Source organism: Mizuhopecten yessoensis, unplaced genomic scaffold, assembly GCF_002113885.1.
Source record: "Mizuhopecten yessoensis strain PY_sf001 unplaced genomic scaffold, ASM211388v2 scaffold10651, whole genome shotgun sequence".
Classification (NCBI taxonomy): domain Eukaryota; kingdom Metazoa; phylum Mollusca; class Bivalvia; order Pectinida; family Pectinidae; genus Mizuhopecten; species Mizuhopecten yessoensis.
This window is the reverse complement of record NW_018408653.1, coordinates 386914-407484: the sequence shown is the minus strand read 5'-3', so window position 1 is coordinate 407484 and position 20571 is coordinate 386914. Positions and strand designations below refer to the sequence as shown.

Here is a 20571-nt window from a genome sequence, read left to right as displayed (position 1 = left end):
AACTGAGGGATCATTTAGTTCAGCGTACTTATATATTACAGTAACTGAGAGATCATTTAGTTCATTGTACTTACATGTTACAGTAACTGAGGGATCATTTAAGTCAGCGTACTTACATGTTACAGTAACTGAGGGATCATTTAGTTCAGCGTTCTTACATGTTACAGTAACTGAGGGATCATTTAGTTCATTGTACTTATATATAACATTAACTGAGGGATCATTAAGTTCAGCGTACTTACATGTTACAGCAATTGAAAGATCATTTAAGTAAGAGTATTTACCTGTTACAGTAACTGAGTGATCATCTAGTTCAGCGTATTTACATATTACAGTTATCTAGGGATCCTATAAGTCGGCATATTGATATATTACAGTAACTGAGGGATCCTATAAGTCTGCATATTTATATATTAAAGTAACTGAGGGAGATTATTTAAGTCACGTCTTTATATATTACAGTAACTGAGGGATCCCATAAGTCAGCGTATTTATATATTACAGTAACTGAGGGGTCCTATCAATCAGCCTATTTATATATTACAGTAACTAAGGGGTCCTATAAATCAGCGTATTTATATATTACAGTAACTAAGGGGGATAATTTCAGTCAGCGTATTAAAGATCGCTGTCCCTCTGCAGGTAATACACTAGAAAATGTCACGGTGTTTCGTACATACAGTAATCTCCCCTTAATTTCGTGTGGGATGTAACTGTTATTGGACTCGGGCAGTGTACTACATGTATCAGTGACCAACACGCTCGGCTAGTTAAAACAACATAATAGTTTATAAAAGGCCAAGTATTATACTGTTATTTCTATTACTCTAGTTCTGATTTGCTTGTGTACTTGATCTTTTTCTTTTTTCATAAAGTTCCGTTATGTAATGCTCTCAAGTGACATGCAGGAAAAAGATATCCGATGCATAGCTATAGTTTCTGACAAAGATATTCCGTCTTTGCGTATTGCAGAGTTATCTTCTCTTGTGAGCCGGTATTGATTGTTACGTTATTGGTTTGTGAGAGGAACGTCATCAATTTTTGAGAAAACGATGTAATTTTTTCACACAAACCAATGACGTAACAATCAATACCTGCTCACAAGAGAAGATAACTCTGCAATATGCAAAGACGGAATAGGGAACCTTAACTTAAATAAAAAAGAAAAGTGTGTAAACATATTAGTGTATTGACTACTGTAATTCGTTTCTCGGTGAAAAGTATTTTTTAGTGACATTTATAAAAGATAAATTTGTATTTTTCCTTGACAACATTTCACCCATTAAAGAAATGTAGCATCACCACAATAACAGAAAAAAGGACGTGAGTACCATTGGCGATCAGGTACCATTAGGGTACGCCAGATACTTATCAAATGAGCCAAGAGCGTGTGACTGATTAAGTGAAAAGGTCATGAGAGTGAATGTTGTAGGTATAAAGCCAAGACATCACGAGCTGTTTGCCATACCGTTGCTGACAGAATCGCCGCGATGAAGATTGCTTGTTCTCTAATCATATTGGTTGTGGGTGTGGCCGCCGTCCATGGCGCAAAACCGAGAAAAAGTCCTGAAGACAGAAGGGAAAAGGGAGACGACAAATTAGTGAGTGGTTTTATGTCCTTTGTATGTACTTCCATGGGTCATTTGTGTTTTGGGGGTTTCTTTTCCTGACAAAAAATCTTTTCTATTTTTTAATCAAGAAACTGTGATTTCCAAAACTCGATTAAGTTTGTCCAAACAAAATTTCTTGCGAAGTGTCAGTTATTATATTTTATTCCCAATATGATCGAATGCATGCCATTATCAAGATGGTTTTTTTTTTATTTCAGACATTTTGCGTTGAAAATTAAATAACTTTACGTGTAGCTGTTAATAGGACAGAAAACCTTGTACAAACAATCCTTCTTTGTTTTTGTGTAATTAGCGAAGTTTTAAAATTATCTATATATTTTAAGGACTGCGTTGGAAAAAGTTGAAATTGATTTTAAACCTTATGACAGATTCACAAAATGTTTCAAGACTGAAGTCTTTATTTCGCATTTGATTTAGTGACAATCTTAATCAAGCATGTTCTTTTAATTTGATGACGCTTATTGTGTTCATTCCAAGTATTCAAACGGTACCTTCATAACTAATATATATGATAACAAACGGTAACTTCATAACTAAAACATAAGATAACAAACGGTAACTTCATACCTAATAAATATGATAACAAACGGTAACTTCATGACTAATAAATATGATAACAAACGTAAACTTCATAACTAATAAATATATGATAACAAACGGAAACTTCATAACTAATAAATATAATAACAAACGGTAACTTCATAACTAATAAATATAATAACAAACGGTAACTTCATAAATAATAAATATGATCACAAACGGTAACTTCATAACTAAAACATATGATAACAAACGGTAACTTCAAAACTAATAAATATGATAAAAAACGGTAACTTCATAACTAATAAATATATGATAACAAACGGAAACTTCATAACTAATAAATATATGATAACAAACGGAAACTTCATAACTAATACATATGGTAACAAACGGTAACTTCATAACTAATAGATATGATAACAAACGGTAACTTCATGACTAATAAATATGATAACAAATGGTAACCTCATAACTAATACATATGATAATAAACGGTACCTTCATAACTAATATATATGATAACAAACGGTAACTTCAAAACTAATAAATATGATAAAAAACGGTAACTTCATAACTAATATATATGATAAGAAACGGTAACTTCATAACTAAAACATATGATAACAAACGGTAACTTCAAAACTAATAAATATGATAAAAAACGGTAACTTCATAACTAATACATATGATAACAAACGGTAACTTCATAACTAATAAATATGATCACAAACGGTAACTTCATAACTAATGCATATGATAACTTTCACGTGTTAACGGTTATTTCAGCAACACTTCAAACACTGCAATGCTGAAATTGATTTGCTCATTACTAAGGTATTCAGTAAATCGATTTCATAATGAAAAAATAAATAGAAACTGAGTCACTGACTTAAAATTACTGTTGATGTTGTTTTTTTGTTATGTTCCCTTAAGGAACTTAGTTACAGACATTTATTCAAAATTTTAGTTTTGAACAACTTAGTTTGTGTACTTTCCTTTGCGCTATGCGGGGATTTCAAGCAACTTGTTAATGTAATATTGACCTCAATGTACTTAGTTTGACTAATTCTTTTTCAAATTTTAATATTTGCGAAATTGGATAATATTTTGTTCAGCTAATGTGAATAAACTATATCCTGATCAGTAAACATACAAATGTTTTTATTCTGTTAATGTTACGAAGATCTAACAGGTTACATATACCTGACATATAAATGCATAACAAATCTGTTCAATTATCTAAGAGATACAATGTATATATACCATTGAAAAGACATAATTATATGTTAAACAATTCATACGGATAATGATAATTATGGTAGATACATACTGATTCAAAGTACGCAGGACATACAGATATTACGACATGCACATACATTAGTCATTTATATTAGAGTACAATGTATCACCCTGTACATTGATTTTGCTATAAACATGTGCTTGATATCGCCTAGTCGAGCTCTGACTAACTGCAGGCTATCATCGCTCAATTTGCGACACACAAAAGAGAAAAGGTTGGAGTCAAAATATCGAAATTCTTACTTCTAATTAAGACCGAGAGGATGTGGTTTTCAAAAGTAACTAATCTTGGTCATGTAATTAACACAATCCTGCATTCGTTTCAATTCCATCTGAAATTTACGAAACTGGCCACGTTTCATAAATTGAATATGAAAAGAACATTCAAGTATCACTTTCTTTTCCTTTGATGCCTACTAGTATTTTTTAGGATGCTATATGTACATGTATATATTGAACGGTGATATAACCTCCATGTTCATGTTACCTTGAACTGCCATAAACACGTAGTTTCCATGAAGCGCAATAAAACACTTGCCCACTTCACGGCACATTAATATGTTTGATATGCCGTCATCGTTGGCCTATTTTGTGTAGACATTTTCAAGAACTGGCCAATTCACAACTGCAAAATGATACTTATAGTCATTTGATTGCCAAATGAATTTGTTTGGCTGATATAGTGACAATGCCATTCAATGATAGGTGAACCAGAATCCTTTTTTTGGTGCTAAAAAAACTCATTTGTAATAATAACTTTTTATTTATTGCAGCAACATTTACGTGCATCGTTGGAAAAGCTCATGACTGAAAAACGGAACGTTGCCCCCCTACTGAAATCAGGGAATGACAAACGTGACCTAGGATTTGGGAGTCATGGGGGATGTCACGTGGAGGACTTTATTCGCCTGTTCACCAGCCTGCCAAGTATCTGTCTAAAGTTTTTACTCCATCACTAATTGTTCAGTAAACTGCTGAAGACGATATACAGATATTTTTGTTTTCGTTATTCAAGTTAATCACTATTATATATATAGTTTAATGTATTGTTCCATCTATATATTTAATTCAAAGAAATAGTTGGTATTCATTTAACAAAAACGATTGTCACCTAAGCAGCATTTTACTATATAAACGTGTAATTATCTTACAAAAACATGAGGGGTCGCGGTGGCCAAGTGGTTAAGGCGTCTGTCATTCTGCTGTACCATTAGTCCGCCGTCATTGCGTCGTGGGTACCAGGTCGGTGGTTCTTCTCCGGGAACTCCGGCTTTCCTCCACCACCAAAACCTGGCACGGTCCTTATATGACCATCATTGTTAATAGGACGTAAAACACAAACAAACCAAACAAACCAAATCATCTTACTTACAGTAACTATATTCAACTGTAAGATACATATAAAACAACTAGCAAATCTTATGTATTTTTAGTGTAAAAGAAAGATATATAGTACAATTTTCTTGCTTCTATTTTTCCAGATATCAGAGACGCACTGTTTGACCTTGGCAGTAAGTTATTTTATTTGTTTGATAATATAACATAACATGCAATCGATCGATCGATAGGCTTTCAGGATCGACTATCGATAAAGCATTTGCAGATATGTTTCTGAAAGGTAAAACAGCTAAATGTAACTCAAAAGTCACTTGTACTAATCCAGGATAATAGTCTAAACCTAAAGTTACAATAGGCTACTTAAATAATGAAAGTGAAATAATTCAAAATTATAACAATTTAATTTCTATTTACGATTTGTCTGTTTTCAGACCCCGAAGATGTCATAGCTATAGTCGGTGAGTATTTTATAAATTTGAATTATTCTGATGACGTGACTGCAGATCAAAATATAAAGACAGAATATTGTGCTTAGTTAACATATTTGTTAATGATACAATATAGCATAATGCATATATTCAACATCTCACCCATGGTAAAATCATCCTTTCTCATAATTTGCCATCTATATTTTTGGGTCAATTACATAAAAAAGATTAATGAAACTTATGCGATACAGAAATTTCAACTATTTCAACCAAAGGATAATATGTTTTCAGAAATAGTACAAGAAATTTTCGCTGGTTTTACCTATACAATGTTATCCTGATAGTTGATGTCTCTCCGTCTATAACTCACGAGTGACTTATTATTTCTCCCCACACCACACTGATCCTGATGTACAGTGTCAGTTTAATTGGCCAATGATCGTGCGGGCGGGTGGATAGCGCAATAACCTTTCACCAAGATGGAAGGGGTCCGCCTCCCCGACCTGACTTGAAAATGTATAAGGTCATCTGTCCGACCACGTTGGTTTTCTCTATATAATCCGGTTTCCTCCCTTATAGAGACTCTCTGCGCACTTTTATCCAGGCTTACACGATTTTGATTGATATAAGATGGATTAACTTGTTTCTTGATTGTTGTAAAATAAATAATGATTACCTTTTAAGTTGATCGTGAAATGTTAAACGTAAAATATGTTTATAGTTATTATTTTGTTTGCTTTTGTTAGCTGGTGGATTTTAATTGTTACTTATCGCTTGTATTGCATTTACATGATTATTTCATTTGTATGTTAGATTGCATGAAGTATAATAGTACATTATGATTATATCAAGCTATTTTATACATGTTTCAGAGGAGATGGCGATTGTCTTCGGGAGGCTTCAAAGTACGTATTTTTTCTGGTAGGGATAAGCTCTGCATTTATTGATCAACACCACAATGGTCGTACTTTCTCGGTTAATCTTTCTGCTTTCCTATCTGCTGGGTTCTATTTATATCATAATATGATATAATACAAGATGTAATGATATAATATAATGATGTAATAATATGATATAATATAATTTTATTTGATATAATATATTGAATATAACATCATATAATAGAAAATAATAAATATTACGTCATATAATATAATAAATATTTATTACGTCATATGATATAATATCTCATACAATATATATTGCGTATCGTAAGCGAACAGTGGAGACAAGTCTAATAGCGAGGTTCGAATTCGTAAAGAAAAGCCAAATTGTCAGATTAATTCTTAAGATTGAAATAGGTGTTGTGTATTATCAACGTTAAGACAAAATACTTCACGAAAGCTAAATATCAAATACAGGTCATTGAGAAAGATCAATTTTCAATTACTTTAACTGTTTGAAATGACCATTTTTCAAATACTTTCAGATGTTATGAACACCGGTGGACCTAGGCCTTCTTCTTTCCCTCCTCTGCGATAGTCACACACACCCAGAGCAATACGAATCAACCGTTATTCCAAATGCAACCTGTAATCGGACTGACGTCTCTCGTTGGGAATCTACTGTAACCCCAAGACTTCCTTGCTGAAAATTACAGACCGCAAAAATATAACCACGAAAAATTTAAAATATAGCAATTCCAATAAAAAGAATATTGGTTTTAGATGTTATGTAATATGCATCTAATTTCTGTTTTCGTGCAATTTAAATAATCTGCTCAACTCTTTCGTTTCTTTTCAAACGTTATTTTCCTGTAATATCATAAACTCATAATAAACAATTCTTTAATGCTGCATTTGATATAATTGTTATTGATTTTATTTATATATCAGTTATTTTTAATCTCGATGAAAGGTATTCTCCGCATCTTTATTCTGTGTGAGAGAGTATTTGTTTTGCAGTAACCCTTATAAACCCTATTGCATACCTTTTACTATGTCATCGTTGTCACGCTTAAAGGAAAACATAACACATTAACAAGGAAAGGGAGGTAACCAATGCTATAAATGAATCAAGGGCCATTTTCGTATTAACGAATCAGTTAGCAAGAAAGTCATCCAGTTAACATGAACAAAATTATGACAATATATGCCAATCGCAACAATTTTGTTCACTTAAAATTTAAATGATTTCTTTTACTGCAAATTTATCTTTCAACGCATATTTGGCAGTGTATGACCGAAAAAAATGAACCAAAAATATCAAAATCTGATATAATAGTGAGTCAAAGTGAACGGCAAACTAATTTTGGACATTCCCATCAGTACAGTGACACAAAAAAAGACAACAATATAAATAGAGTAATGAGAAAAATACAATGCAAATATGCCAGGAAAAAGAGCCGTATAATGACATCTACATGAGCAGAGGAGACATCAGGAACAGACAGCAATATGTGTGTGCGTTAGTTAGTGTGTATGTTTATAGCGAGGTACAAAACTTGATTACAGAGTCACGAACAAATGATCTCCACCATACTTTAAAACCTCCATGTTGTCTTTTACGTAATTAACAAACAAGTCCAAAAGGCTCAAATTAAGGGATAAATAGTCATACGGTAAAAAAAAACAACTTTTTACCGAACATAATTTTATCAAAATGTTTGCAGTAACTCTAGATTAAGTTTGGCATATTTTGCATATACAAATTATTCGGAGGTTGTCGATACAAATTAATTGTTTCATTATTTGAATTTAAAACGTAAATGTTAATAGATAAGATATAGTTTATAAATATTACACATATTTACATCTTAACATACAGAAGCACTAGAAAACAAACCTATTTCGAAATAGTTTCGATTTTTGATTTTTCAAAATACTACATTGTATTTTAGAGTATTTGATAAATGATGATTCTTGTCACTTTGAAGTATTTTTATAATTATAGAAAAAGAAAAAAAATCCCTATACAATGACATTGCTCAGCTGTAAGAATTATACGTCAATATTGAGATAAACATATTGTCACAAGAACAATTTCGATTGTCAATGTCATAGTTCCCTCAGTTTTTATATCGTAAAATGTGTCGGTTTTAAAATATATCTTACAACTTCTTGGTTAGCTTCTTATGATTAAAAATAATATTAATAATATAATATTCATTCACCTAAAATCTGACACATGATTAAAGTCCTTAAGTTCATATATAAGAGGTTAGCCATTTAAAGTGAATGGTAACCTGAATATATGTTGTTTATATAATGGCAAATTTGGAAGTAGAAAATGCTAAAATGGAAATGGAAAAGAGTAGTCAGGCATGAGATGCATACATGTATACTGTAAACAGGTACATTTTCGCCGCAGTTGAACTTTCGCCTTTTCCGCCTTTTGCAATAAGCGAAAATTTATCATGACAGTGATATAAAGTAATTTCGTGTGAAGGGAGAAATTAAGGCTTGGCGAATATAGATTTTACCTGTGAATGGCAAATATCTGACATGGCATAGTACAAGACATTTCCGCTGGTTTGACCTATACAGTGTTATCCTGATAGTTGATGTCTCTCCGTCTATAACTCACGAGTGACTTATTATTTCTCCCCACACCACACTGATCCTGATGTACAGTATCCAAAAAACAAGTGTTACAGTATGCAGTGTTACAGTTGTCGATCATTAAAGAGAATTGTCCACTGTATCGTTTCCTCGTTTAGTCCACTGTTCCATGTCCTACTTAATTGCTTTTAGTTATCAATGTTAAAATTCAGTATCATCGTCATTCATTTTGTCTGGACAACAAAAGAGGGCAATGCCATGTATAAACTGTAAGTAAACGTTATTTCAAGAGTACATACAATGTACCAGCTTGCAACAACATTTGATTTTAGCACATTTCAATAACTTCCTGAAAATTTCCATCGTGGTCAGGTACCGCTACATTGTTGATATTTTGTACATAGGCAGGCCTTATTGTATACCTAAGTATGATTGTTGTGGCATGCCACTGATTAAGTTGTGTATATAGCTTATACTTTTATCAAAATTCATGAAAGTCAGCAAAAGAGACAATTTGTGTTCCTGAATTATTGGAGCCTTCTTTCAAGTTGGATTCAATTGAATGAACGAGATATATACTTGATTCGGATCCACTTTTGAGTATGCAACGGATTATTTCTTCTACCACAAACGAGATCCATGGAAAATCGATTGCTTCTGGCATTCCTCACACAGAACAGAATTGATACATATACCATATGCATGACAAATACTCGCAAAAATCGAATACCTGCCTACGTATTCCTCCTTTACGACCGTATTAGGTTTTTACGATATCCGGGACAGCAGGGATGCGATTCCAATAGAATCAAACTAGGTGATAAAGACGGAGATACAGTCAGTGTGTGACCAGGTTCTGAAGAGCTGTACAAACATTTGGTATGACATTCCAAGCAAAATGAGGAAATATTCATCCATTTTGCTTTTCCTTTCTACATTATGGAGCGCAGGTAAATTGTTTTGTTTATATTTTATTATACAGAGAGATAATTGATGTTATCGAAACCACACTTTACTAACAAATTTGTTTGTGATTTATTACCTTAGTGCTCTCTTCACCTATGTGCTAGTTCAACAGCTTTTGACATTGAGTTCCATTGTAAACTTCAGGTGCTGCGGTCAGTGAAGTGACCGTTACTGGCCGTTTAACAATATTAGGAGACACTAACAGTTCGGGTCTGAACTCTCTCAAGCCAGCCAAACTGGACGTAGGTGATGAGGTGACGTGTGACTTCCAACTTGTTATAAATGGTGGCGATAAATTGAGGTCTGTGGTACTGGTTATAAACGCTACTGGACTAGAGGTAAGCCATGATCCATTTATAAGATTGCTAGTTTCTGTTTGGAAGTTTGATGTCATTCAAATACAATGAAACCTCTTTTGTCTTGAGCAAAGTACAACCTTACTTTCTTTTATTATGATTTCATTTCAACAAATTTTATTGACAAAGTTGTACCGTCAATTGAATGGAATAACAGGCAAAGCCTATATACATTCTCTCCAACAGAGGCTAACGTAATGGAAAATACAAATATATTCACACTTCTCACACTTTTACACCTTTTATTTAATTTTGTATAACATTTTATACAAACTACCAAGTCACAGAGTTATTGGCATACATTGACCAAAAGTACAATGAAACCTCTTTTGTTTTGAGTAAAGTACAACTTTGCTTTCTTTTATCATTGTTAACTTCAAAACATCGAGATGTTCTGTTGATAACATCCAATAAGAGAGCGGGCCCCTATGTATACACGTCCAGATAACGAGAGTTTGATATTACTGGAATTCGTAATAACGAGGTTCTGTTTTATTGTACTTTTATTTCGTGTGTATTATCTTAAATATAAAGTCGGATATTCCAAAATAGTTATTAATTTCTTTTACGAATCAAATTTAAACAAATGAATATTATATTGTAAATCAGATATGTCCTATCAATATCTGTATTCAAAATACGTTGTGAATTCTTCAGTTTTTTACTTGACCAACAAAATATGTCCAGTTATACGATATCACAGTTAAACAAGAACCTTTCAAAGAATGGAAGATTTTGTGTCAGCAAGGACCTGTTTTAAATTTATGGCATGAAAGTCTGTTTTACCGTGAAATTTTAACAGGTTTGAAAATTTCTGATGCTACACACAAATAATAAAATAACAATCGGAGGGACTATTTCCAAAAGATTCAGATACCTTCAGTTTCAGCCATAAATCGATTAACAGGAAGAGCATAAAAGAATTGTTTTTTTCCTGTAGTAAAGCATTAACTAAATTTGTTTGTTCGGAAATGCGGTAAATTTGTAAATTTTGTGCAAATACGATATTTTGTAATCATTATCGTAATGCTAAAGGTGTCATATTTTCCGAAATATTGATAATTGACATTTACTGAATCTGCAAAGCTGACTGTCCTGAACCTAGTAGATTAACAACTATATAAGATTGTCCTGAACCTAGTAGATTAACAACTACATAAGACTGTCATGAACCTAGTAGATTAACAACTATATAAGACTGTAATGAACCTAGTAGATTAACAACTATATCAGACTGTCCTGAACCTAGTAGATTAATTACTATATAAGACTGTCCTGAACCTAGAAGATTAACAACTATATAAGACTGTCCTCAACCTAGTAGATTAACAACTATATAAGATAAACAAAACATACTTTTGTTGGTAACAGTTTCCAGCCGAATCACCAGAACGATTTGTGGAAATAAAGTGGACCACTACTACTGTTACAGATCCGCTGTTACTTGGAAAACAATTGGTTAGTATGAAGTATTGGAGCGGGATTGAGTGGATCAGCGTGCGAACTGTTATTTATATAACTGTTAAATAATATCTCTCCAAATGAGCAACTCTAACACTTTTAACTGAATAAATGTTATCACCAAATGACCAAACATTACATAATTTCTAATAACATTTACCTCAGATATAACGTTTTTATAAATATTATATTTGAGACATGAAATATACAACAACACTTACCATATGCTGTCCTAAGATAAGTTTATTCCAAGGAATTGTAGCTGCAAGAGCAGGATATCTGGAATTTCCACGTTCTTGCTTCTATACTTTCTGTATTGTGTTTACCTATTGTCTCATTTAGACCACCTCTATAGATTTTGAGGCTGCTATAAGACTGTCCTGAACCTAGTAAATTAACAACTATATCAGAATGTCCTGAACCTAGTAGATTATTAACTATATAAGACTGTCCTGAACCTAGAAGATTAACAACTATATAAGACTGTCCTGAGCCTAGTAGATTAACAACTCTATAAGACGGTCCTGAACCTAGTAGATTAACAACTGTATAAGACTGTCCTGAACCTAGTAGCTTAACAACTATATAAGACTGTCATGAACCTAGTAGATTAACAACTATATAAGACTGTAATGAACCTAGTAGATTAACAACTATATAAGACTGTAATGAACCTAGTAGATTAACAACTATATAAGACTTTCCTGAACCTAGTAGATTAACAACTATATCAGACTGTCCTGAACCTAGTAGATTAACACCTATATAAGATTGTCCTGAACCTAGTAAATTAACAACTATATAAGAATGTCCTGAACCTAGTAGATTAACAACTGTATAAGACTGTCCTGAACCTAGTAGCTTAACAACTATATAAGACTGTCATGAACCTAGTAGATTAACAACTATATCAGACTGTCCTGAACCTAGTAGATTAACAACTGTATAAGACTGTCCTGAACCTAGTAGATTAACTTCTATATAAGACTGTCCTGAACCTAGAAGATTAACAACTATATAAGACTGTCAAAAACCCAGTAGATTAACAACTATATAAGACTGTCCTGAACCTAGTAGATTAACAACTATATAAGATAAACATATCTTAACATACATACTTTTGTTGGTAACAGTTTCCAGCCGAATCACCAGAACGATTTGTGGAAATAAAGTGGACCACTACTACTGTTACAGATCCGCTGTTACTTGGAAAACAATTGGTTAGTATGAAGTATTGGAGCGGGATTGAGTGGATCAGCGTGCGAACTGTTATTTATATAACTGTTAAATAATATCTCTCCAAATGAGCAACTCTAACACTTTTAACTGAATAAATGTTATCACCAAATGACCAAACATTACATAATTTCTAATAACATTTACCTCAGATATAACGTTTTTATAAATATTATATTTGAGACATGAAATATACAACAACACTTACCATATGCTGTCCTAAGATAAGTTTATTCCAAGGAATTGTAGCTGCAAGAGCAGGATATCTGGAATTTCCACGTTCTTGCTTCTATACTTTCTGTATTGTGTTTACCTATTGTCTCATTTAGACCACCTCTATAGATTTTGAGGCTGCCAACACACAGTTGATAGTTCAGGTCGGCATCAATGGGATACCAGTGAAGTCTATTTCCGGTTTCTACAAAATGGTCGGCAGCAGTAAGTGTAACATAGTATTTATACGATTATTCGTAACAAACATATTTTTCAATTCAATAGTTTTACTTCAGTAAGATAAGGTAAGAGATAAATGACTACAACAAAAAGTGAAGTATATTTGCCTAAAGTAATTACAACAAAAAGTGAGGTATAAATGCCGCAATATGTACAACAAACAGCCGTATTGCTTTTGTCCTAACAGTAACTACAACTCATGGTAAAAGGGCAGTCACATATATAGTCACGTATATTTCAATTAATGAGAGCAACAGTTTCAGTTATTTTCTCTTTTTGTATATTTTCTGCGCATATATTAAGGCTTATACATTTTACCCGCTCCAAATTCAATTCGCATAGAAGTTTCACAGCTTCGTTATACAAAAATGTTTATCCTCGTATATATAGTTATTGAGATTCATTTTAGACTAAATATTATTTTCACAAAGAAGACACAAGCATATCTTTGATTCGAGGAAAACAAATCAAAACAAAAACAAACAGACAAAAACAACAAAATGGCGAAAAATAAATGCGTATAGCTACATATTTGATATTAAACTAACATTTAACTATGTCACGCAACTAAATACCACTCACGGATAGATTTCGGCGAGCTCCTGGTTACCTTTTTTAGTCCTTACTGAGATCAATAGGGGGCTTAAGACTAATCTGGTGGTTCATGTCATGTGACATGGGGGTTATCCCCAGGTCATGTGACTGAATCATATTTGACATTACGTAATTTTGACGTTATCCTTTCGGTTCACAGTGGGGTCAAATATTCAGTCTGATGGCGCTATATTCATGAATTAAATAATATGTCAATTACTGAAAATTCATGCAATAAATCTATTATTTAGTATTCTCAATACTGGGATCTATGTCATGCTTTCAGCAATTATACATCAATATATGTGAAATATTTATATAGCTAACAAAAAAGGGTAAACAGATTTTTTTCAAATACATGCTATTGCATACGGTTACTACTGAAACATACATCGTGTATGAATATACATGTACCACAATAACTACAAAAAAAATGTTTTCTACAACTTCACTTTTTACCATGTTGCATGATCTACAATGTTACAATAAGATGGCAAATAAAACACATAAATTCATATTTCATTAATCTTCATATTGATTAGCGTTTCTTTCCTGTTTCCCTCGCCTTCTTTGACAACATTTTGATCGAATCGCAAGTCGTCCGTCTATGTGTCTGTGATGAGAATATCATTGACATCAGCATATGGCACATACATAATTACCGACAAATCTATAGTCTGGCATAGTAAAAAAGGAATAAAAAATCGAGACACATTGATCTCTTATCGTTCTCTCTTGTTATACAAACCATAAATCCCATCCTTCTTCACATCTTTGTAGCTTTAGATCAGGGTCACGTGATGTGTGTTATAACGGTATTTTATTTGTCTTCGATTTAAACAGTTTACATCAACGATTGGGGCTCATTCCGGATTTCTTTTGAGTGTTTTTTGTGAACTCGGTCTTAATAAGTTTACGGAAAATATAACTCATCAGTCGAGTTTTATTCGAAAATTATATCTAAACTATTTCAAACGATAAATGATATGTACGAAGTGAAATTGACTTGAAAAATATTTCTATGATGTCATAAACAAGACGTGTTCCATTGCGTTCTGACCGTTTAAGCCTGCGTACTATTTATTTATTTATTTTTTATTCAAAATATGATATTGATAAACACTTTATGATGAACATTTAACATACACATCAGATTGATAAATTACACCCTTAAAGTTCACAGCAGCTAGCTCTTAAAACACCACTCAGAGCTATAATATACGACACCCAGAGCTAATATAATACGACACTCAGAGCTATAATATACCACACTCAGATCTATAGTATACCATACTCGGAGCTATAATAAACCACCCTTCAACTATAATTAACCACCCTACAGATATACTATACCATCATTCAGCTTTAATCTACCACGCTCAGAGCTATAATAAACGACAACTAGCGCTATTATTATACCTCTACTAAGTTTTCCCTATATAAAAACAATACGATAAAATCTGCTATTTCCCTTAAATCACTTAAATATCTCCATATGAGAGCTACTCCCTCCCCAAATAAGGACTACTCCCTGCAAAAAAGGACTACTCCCTGCCAGAATGAGGACTCCTCCCTGCAAAAAAGGACTACTCCCTGCCAGAATGAGGACTACTCCCTGCAAAAAAGGACTACTCCCTGCCAGAATGAGGACTACTCCCTGCAAAAAAGGACTACTCCCTGCCAGAATGAGGACTACTCCCTGCAAAAAAGGACTACTCCCTGCCAGAATGAGGACTACTCCCTGCAAAAAAGGACTACTCCCTGCCAGAATGAGGACTACTCCCTGCAAAAAAGGACTACTCCCTGCCAGAATGAGGACTACTCCCTGCAAAAAAGAAATGAAGATATCATCAACGACGATGCATACAGTACTTCCAATTATATTTTTTTTCTCTTTCAGTCTTTGAAATTGTAAAAGGGAATGAATAAATAAATCCATTTGTTAAATTGCCTTTACTGGGTGAATAATTTGTTTCGATATAATAAAACAGTTATAGAATGGGAAATTTTCATGCATATAATAAATACAGTTATAGAATGGGTAATTCGAGAAATAGCAAATGTATGGTCCCCCTTGGTGAAAAACTATTCCCTCGACGGCTTCGCCGCCTCGGGAAATAGTTTTTCACCTCGGGGGACCATAAATGTGCTATTTCCCTCATACCCATTCTATAACTGTATTTATTATATGCATGAACATTTCTCGCAATCACATCGGTCGGATTCTCTACACGTGACCAGTCCTCAAAAACTCATGTAGACTGGTTATCCGGTGAATATCGATTTCTTAATATAGCCTATATGGAAATTCCCCGGAACCTGTCGTAGCGCAAGCGCAGTTAGACCGGAACGCGATCTGTCAGACGACAATAGAAGATGGCTGCTGGCGATCGTTGCTCGTCCGTTACATCAGACAATTACCAAAACTATTCGAGAATAAAGATGCTGTTGACATAAAAAAATGTCATTTGCATGTCCTCCATGCTTATCTTAAGACAAAGAACCTAAACGATGCCTTCGAAAGCTTCAATGCTGAACTGTTGATTCAAACCTGGCTAAATTTAACACGGAGGCTCGCGTACGAAAATCAGAACCTTTAGTTTAGTTTTGTTTTATTTTATTGTTGAAGCATATAATAAAACAGTATGGTATATGATTATACAATTATGGGCTTTTGTGCTGGTAAATATGATGTGATATGACCCTGAAAAAGTGATATTGACCTCGGCTTCGCCTCTGTCAATATCACTCTTTCAGGTTCATCACATCATATTCACTAGCACAAAAGTCCATAATTGTATAATAATATACCATACTCATTTCTATCATATACCACACTCATTTCTATAATATACCACACTCAGAGCTATAATATACCACACTCAGAGCTATAATATACCACACTCAGAGCTATAATATACCACTCATATCTACAGTATACCACGCTCAGAGCTGTATTATACTACTCAGTTCATTGTATACCAAAATCAGAGCAATAATCTACCTCACTCATAGCTATATATACCATACCAGAGCTACACTACCACAATCAGAGCTATAATATACCACACTCAGAGCTATAATATACCACACTCAAAGCAAATGTACTCTTTATCTTGTTTCCAGAGAAGACGGCTCGTGTTGGGTCCGGCCAGAGCTTTTTGACTGTCATGCCTCGTCTGCTGTCTGGCGAGGTGATGTCCGCTATTTTCTTTTATTCCACGCTTATGGTCACACCACTACCGATTTTTGACATAAAGCGCGCAGACCCATACCAACTACAGATGGGAGAGGTAACCACTGTCGAGTTTAAACTCGACTTACCTCCCGGCACGCTGGCTAATTCATATGCAAAAGTATACCTACCGTATAGTGAAAAAAGTAAGTATTGTTCCAATTAGTATCCAAAAGGAAAACGATAAGTTCACAATTGGAATAGATTTTCATACAAATGACAGTGTTGTAAATAAATAGCAAACAATGGCTGAGGCATGTGCTACAAAATAAAAAAAAAAGTAGGCGTTTGTAATGTTTTCGATTTTGCTTTATATTAACGCTTCATTTTCCGGAGTGGTTGATTTCAATGTAATTTTTTTCTGCGATTCCTAATTGTTTTCGTATTTTCTGGGTCTAAGGATTTTGTCCTTATGTTGATACTTTGGTTCATGTTTTTTCCGCAACAGTTTAAGTATAAATATTCGCAAGCATCATGTATATATTATGTTTCTGAACGTATGTCATAGCAACCACCCTGTTGCCAATCACATTACCAATATTGTTCAGATAGCGAAGCTTTAATGAATGCGAAGGAGGTGAAGGTCAAGGAAGTGATTGGTTTGCCTGTCAAGGATGGGCTGATGGATGTACCCTACACTACACAGTCTCGTACCCAATCGTCCGAGGTCGCCATGGCAACACTCTCACTGCCCGAGGTCTACACACCATCCAACGCCACCATAGTCATCCATGCCGATTCTCAACTTCTAGACTTCAACGGTATGTAAAACTGAGATGATATGAGTGTTAACCTTATAATAAAAACATAACAATTATAGTAACGCAATAATCTTTCATTGTTTAAAAATCATATATCTATTATAAAAAGATAAACATATGTAGACTTATACTTTGTATCGTTGTGTAAAATTACTTCTTTTCTAATACCAGACGTTTCACCCTGTGATGTTGTTTTAAGACATTTAACTATAGCCGTACTGAAACAAGAGTCCATTCGTGTCTGACTCTCTCACAGACATTGGCAGACCAAGGAGATCCAATTGTGAAAAAGATATATTGTTTTTAAAGACATTTGGGGGACTGGGAAGAATCTTAATCCTTCTAAACCCTCCTTTGTCCGTCACTGGCTGATTATATTTGGACCTGTGGTTCTGTGCAGTTCGCAGTGTAATATAAACTTTAATTATTTTACAACAATTATGAAACAAGTTATTCAACTTACATTAATCACTCTTGTTGGCCCGGATGTTAGCGCGCGGGGGGTCTTTGAGTGGGAGGAAACCGGAGTACCCGGAGAAAACCTACGTGGTCGGGCAGGTGACCCCATTCCTTTTCACGTCCGATCGGGGAATCGAACCCCGGCCGCCTTGGTGAAAGGCCACTGCACCACCCGACAACCCTGTACGCTTATGTGCATGTACCAAGTGTATGAGATCACATTTCTTTACTTCACTATAAGCTTTTACTTGTTTATCGTAAAATTTGTAAATATCCTTTTAAATCTTTTTATTGTTTAAATATCGGCTGTCATTAAAACCTGGCAACGTCACAGGGACGACAAATCATCATTGATGATGTAAATATGTATAATATAGGCTAATATTAGTTGACATTAAAATAATAACAATTTATCAATATACAAGGTTTTAAAGACGATAGTGAGTTGGAGATTTGTGTAGGGGTTAAAATGAACGATGACGCCATTTGGATGGGTAGATCACATGTGACCATCAACAATGGTAATAAAACCTCGGCCGACCTCATTCCAAAGCTGGATATTAGCTTGTCCGAGTTTCAACGATACGTGGAAAACAAAAAGTAAGTGAAACAATCAGTACAGTAAAGTTACATTGAATATAAAACTTACGTAAAAAATCAGTAACGTTACATTGAATATAAAACGTAAGTAAAATATTAGTAACGTTACATTGAATATAAAACGTACGTAAAGAATCAGTAACGTTACATTGAATATAAAACGTACGTAAAAAATCAGTAGCGTTACATTGAATATAAAACGTATGTAAAAAATCAGTAACGTTACATTGAATATAAAACGTACGTAAAACATCAGTAAGGTTATATTGAATATAAAAATTACGTAAAAATCAGTAACTTTGTTGTTTAGGAAATTCAGAAGTTAGAAAAAGATTGTAAAGTTGCATAAAAATGTCATTAAGAAAAATATTGCAACGTACGAAAAAATAAAAACATATGAGAAAGATTGCGATGCTATATGGAACAGAACAAAAGCAGACAACGGACAGTAACTATACAATTGAGAACGACTTTATGCTTTTATTTTCTTGCAAATATATTATTCGAAACTTCTTTTAAAGATCACTTTCTATCTGCCCGCTGTCTTAATTTTGTATTTCATTTGTAACTCAAATGTTATTGTGTATTACCAAGTTTATGTCATAACATAGGGTTCACTACCGTTTGAGACTGTCTATGACTCACAACGAAACCTCTCTGGCCTCCGCCTATGACGTCAGCGCCTTTGTGTATTACCCAGGGCATATCATGACTTTTGAGAAGAGTGGTAAAAAGGTTTACGATGTCATAAGACCTTACAGCATAACTGGAGAGGACGGCAGAATGCAGTTTGATGTAAGTTGCAACAGTATAGAAAAGGTCAATGTATAGTCGTTGTAGCTCTTAATACTCAAATAATTCAACGAAACCGAAAGTATCGCCTGAAATTATGGCTGATTGTCATTAACGAGTAATGAAGGAATGGACAGCATCTAATTTGATATGTTAACGATGAAGTTGCAAAATTATCGTGAAACATGCGTTAATATGGCCAGGTCTGATAATTCTTTCAAAAGCCATTAGAAGTCTGATTTTGGTTTGTATTTTTTTTTTTTTTCAGCTGATTTTAGAAATTTAGACTTTATGATGTCATAGGCCATTCCTTTAAAAACAATCTGTAAATTCGATTCTGGCATAAAAGAACATGAAATATTATATTTTATAACAAGAGTTCCTTTGTTTTTAAAAAGAAGAATTTTTTGATCAACCTAAATATATTAAACTATACAGACATTACGTTGTTTTAGTCATGTATAGAAGATGGATCATAAGTTTCCGCTTTTGATTAATGATATGAGTTTAGAATGTTTCCCGATTGCGATCCTCTTTCCTCATATGACGTATTTACTATCGAATTTCTCTAACTTTATTTCTGTTTGCCGTCTCAAACACTGATCAAACATTTTGCAACCAAATCACATGAAAACCTTAATACATATTGGTCAAAATATAAACTGCTAGAAGGAGAGAGTCTAACAAATAATCTGTAATTAACATTTTATTAAAGAAGATTATCTCGTCTCTTTTTTTGACACGTGAAACAATTTACAACTAAGATAGACAATTAGCATAGCTTACACTTGTGTCAGTTAGAAAATGTATGTAATGGCTTTATAAAGCTCTATATCATGGTAGATGTATGCTAAATAGGAATAGATATGTATTGCATACTCAACACATGTAACAGAGTATACTTATCACAGATACATTG

At 33.6% G+C, this 20571-nt stretch overlaps 1 protein-coding gene across 1 annotated transcript; it reads left to right on the top strand.

Moving 5' to 3' along the window:
- Positions 1–1429: 1429 nt before the first annotated feature.
- LOC110461740 lies at positions 1430–7034 on the top strand. Its single transcript, XM_021515371.1, has 6 exons — positions 1430–1601; positions 4247–4400; positions 4955–4984; positions 5243–5269; positions 6112–6144; positions 6669–7034. Exons 1-6 carry the CDS (start codon positions 1491–1493, stop codon positions 6719–6721), a joined length of 408 nt encoding a protein of 135 aa, XP_021371046.1. The 5' UTR covers positions 1430–1490; the 3' UTR covers positions 6722–7034.
- The last annotated feature ends 13537 nt before the right edge of the window (positions 7035–20571 follow it).

Coding starts and splice junctions, on each gene's coding strand:
- LOC110461740 (XM_021515371.1), top strand. CDS start 1,491: ATGAAGATTGCTTGTTCTCTAATCATATTGGTTGTGGGTGTGGCCGCC. Junction 4,985..5,242: donor CGCACTGTTTGACCTTGGCA/GTAAGTTATTTT, acceptor GTCTGTTTTCAG/ACCCCGAAGATGTCATAGCT. Junction 5,270..6,111: donor AGATGTCATAGCTATAGTCG/GTGAGTATTTTA, acceptor TACATGTTTCAG/AGGAGATGGCGATTGTCTTC.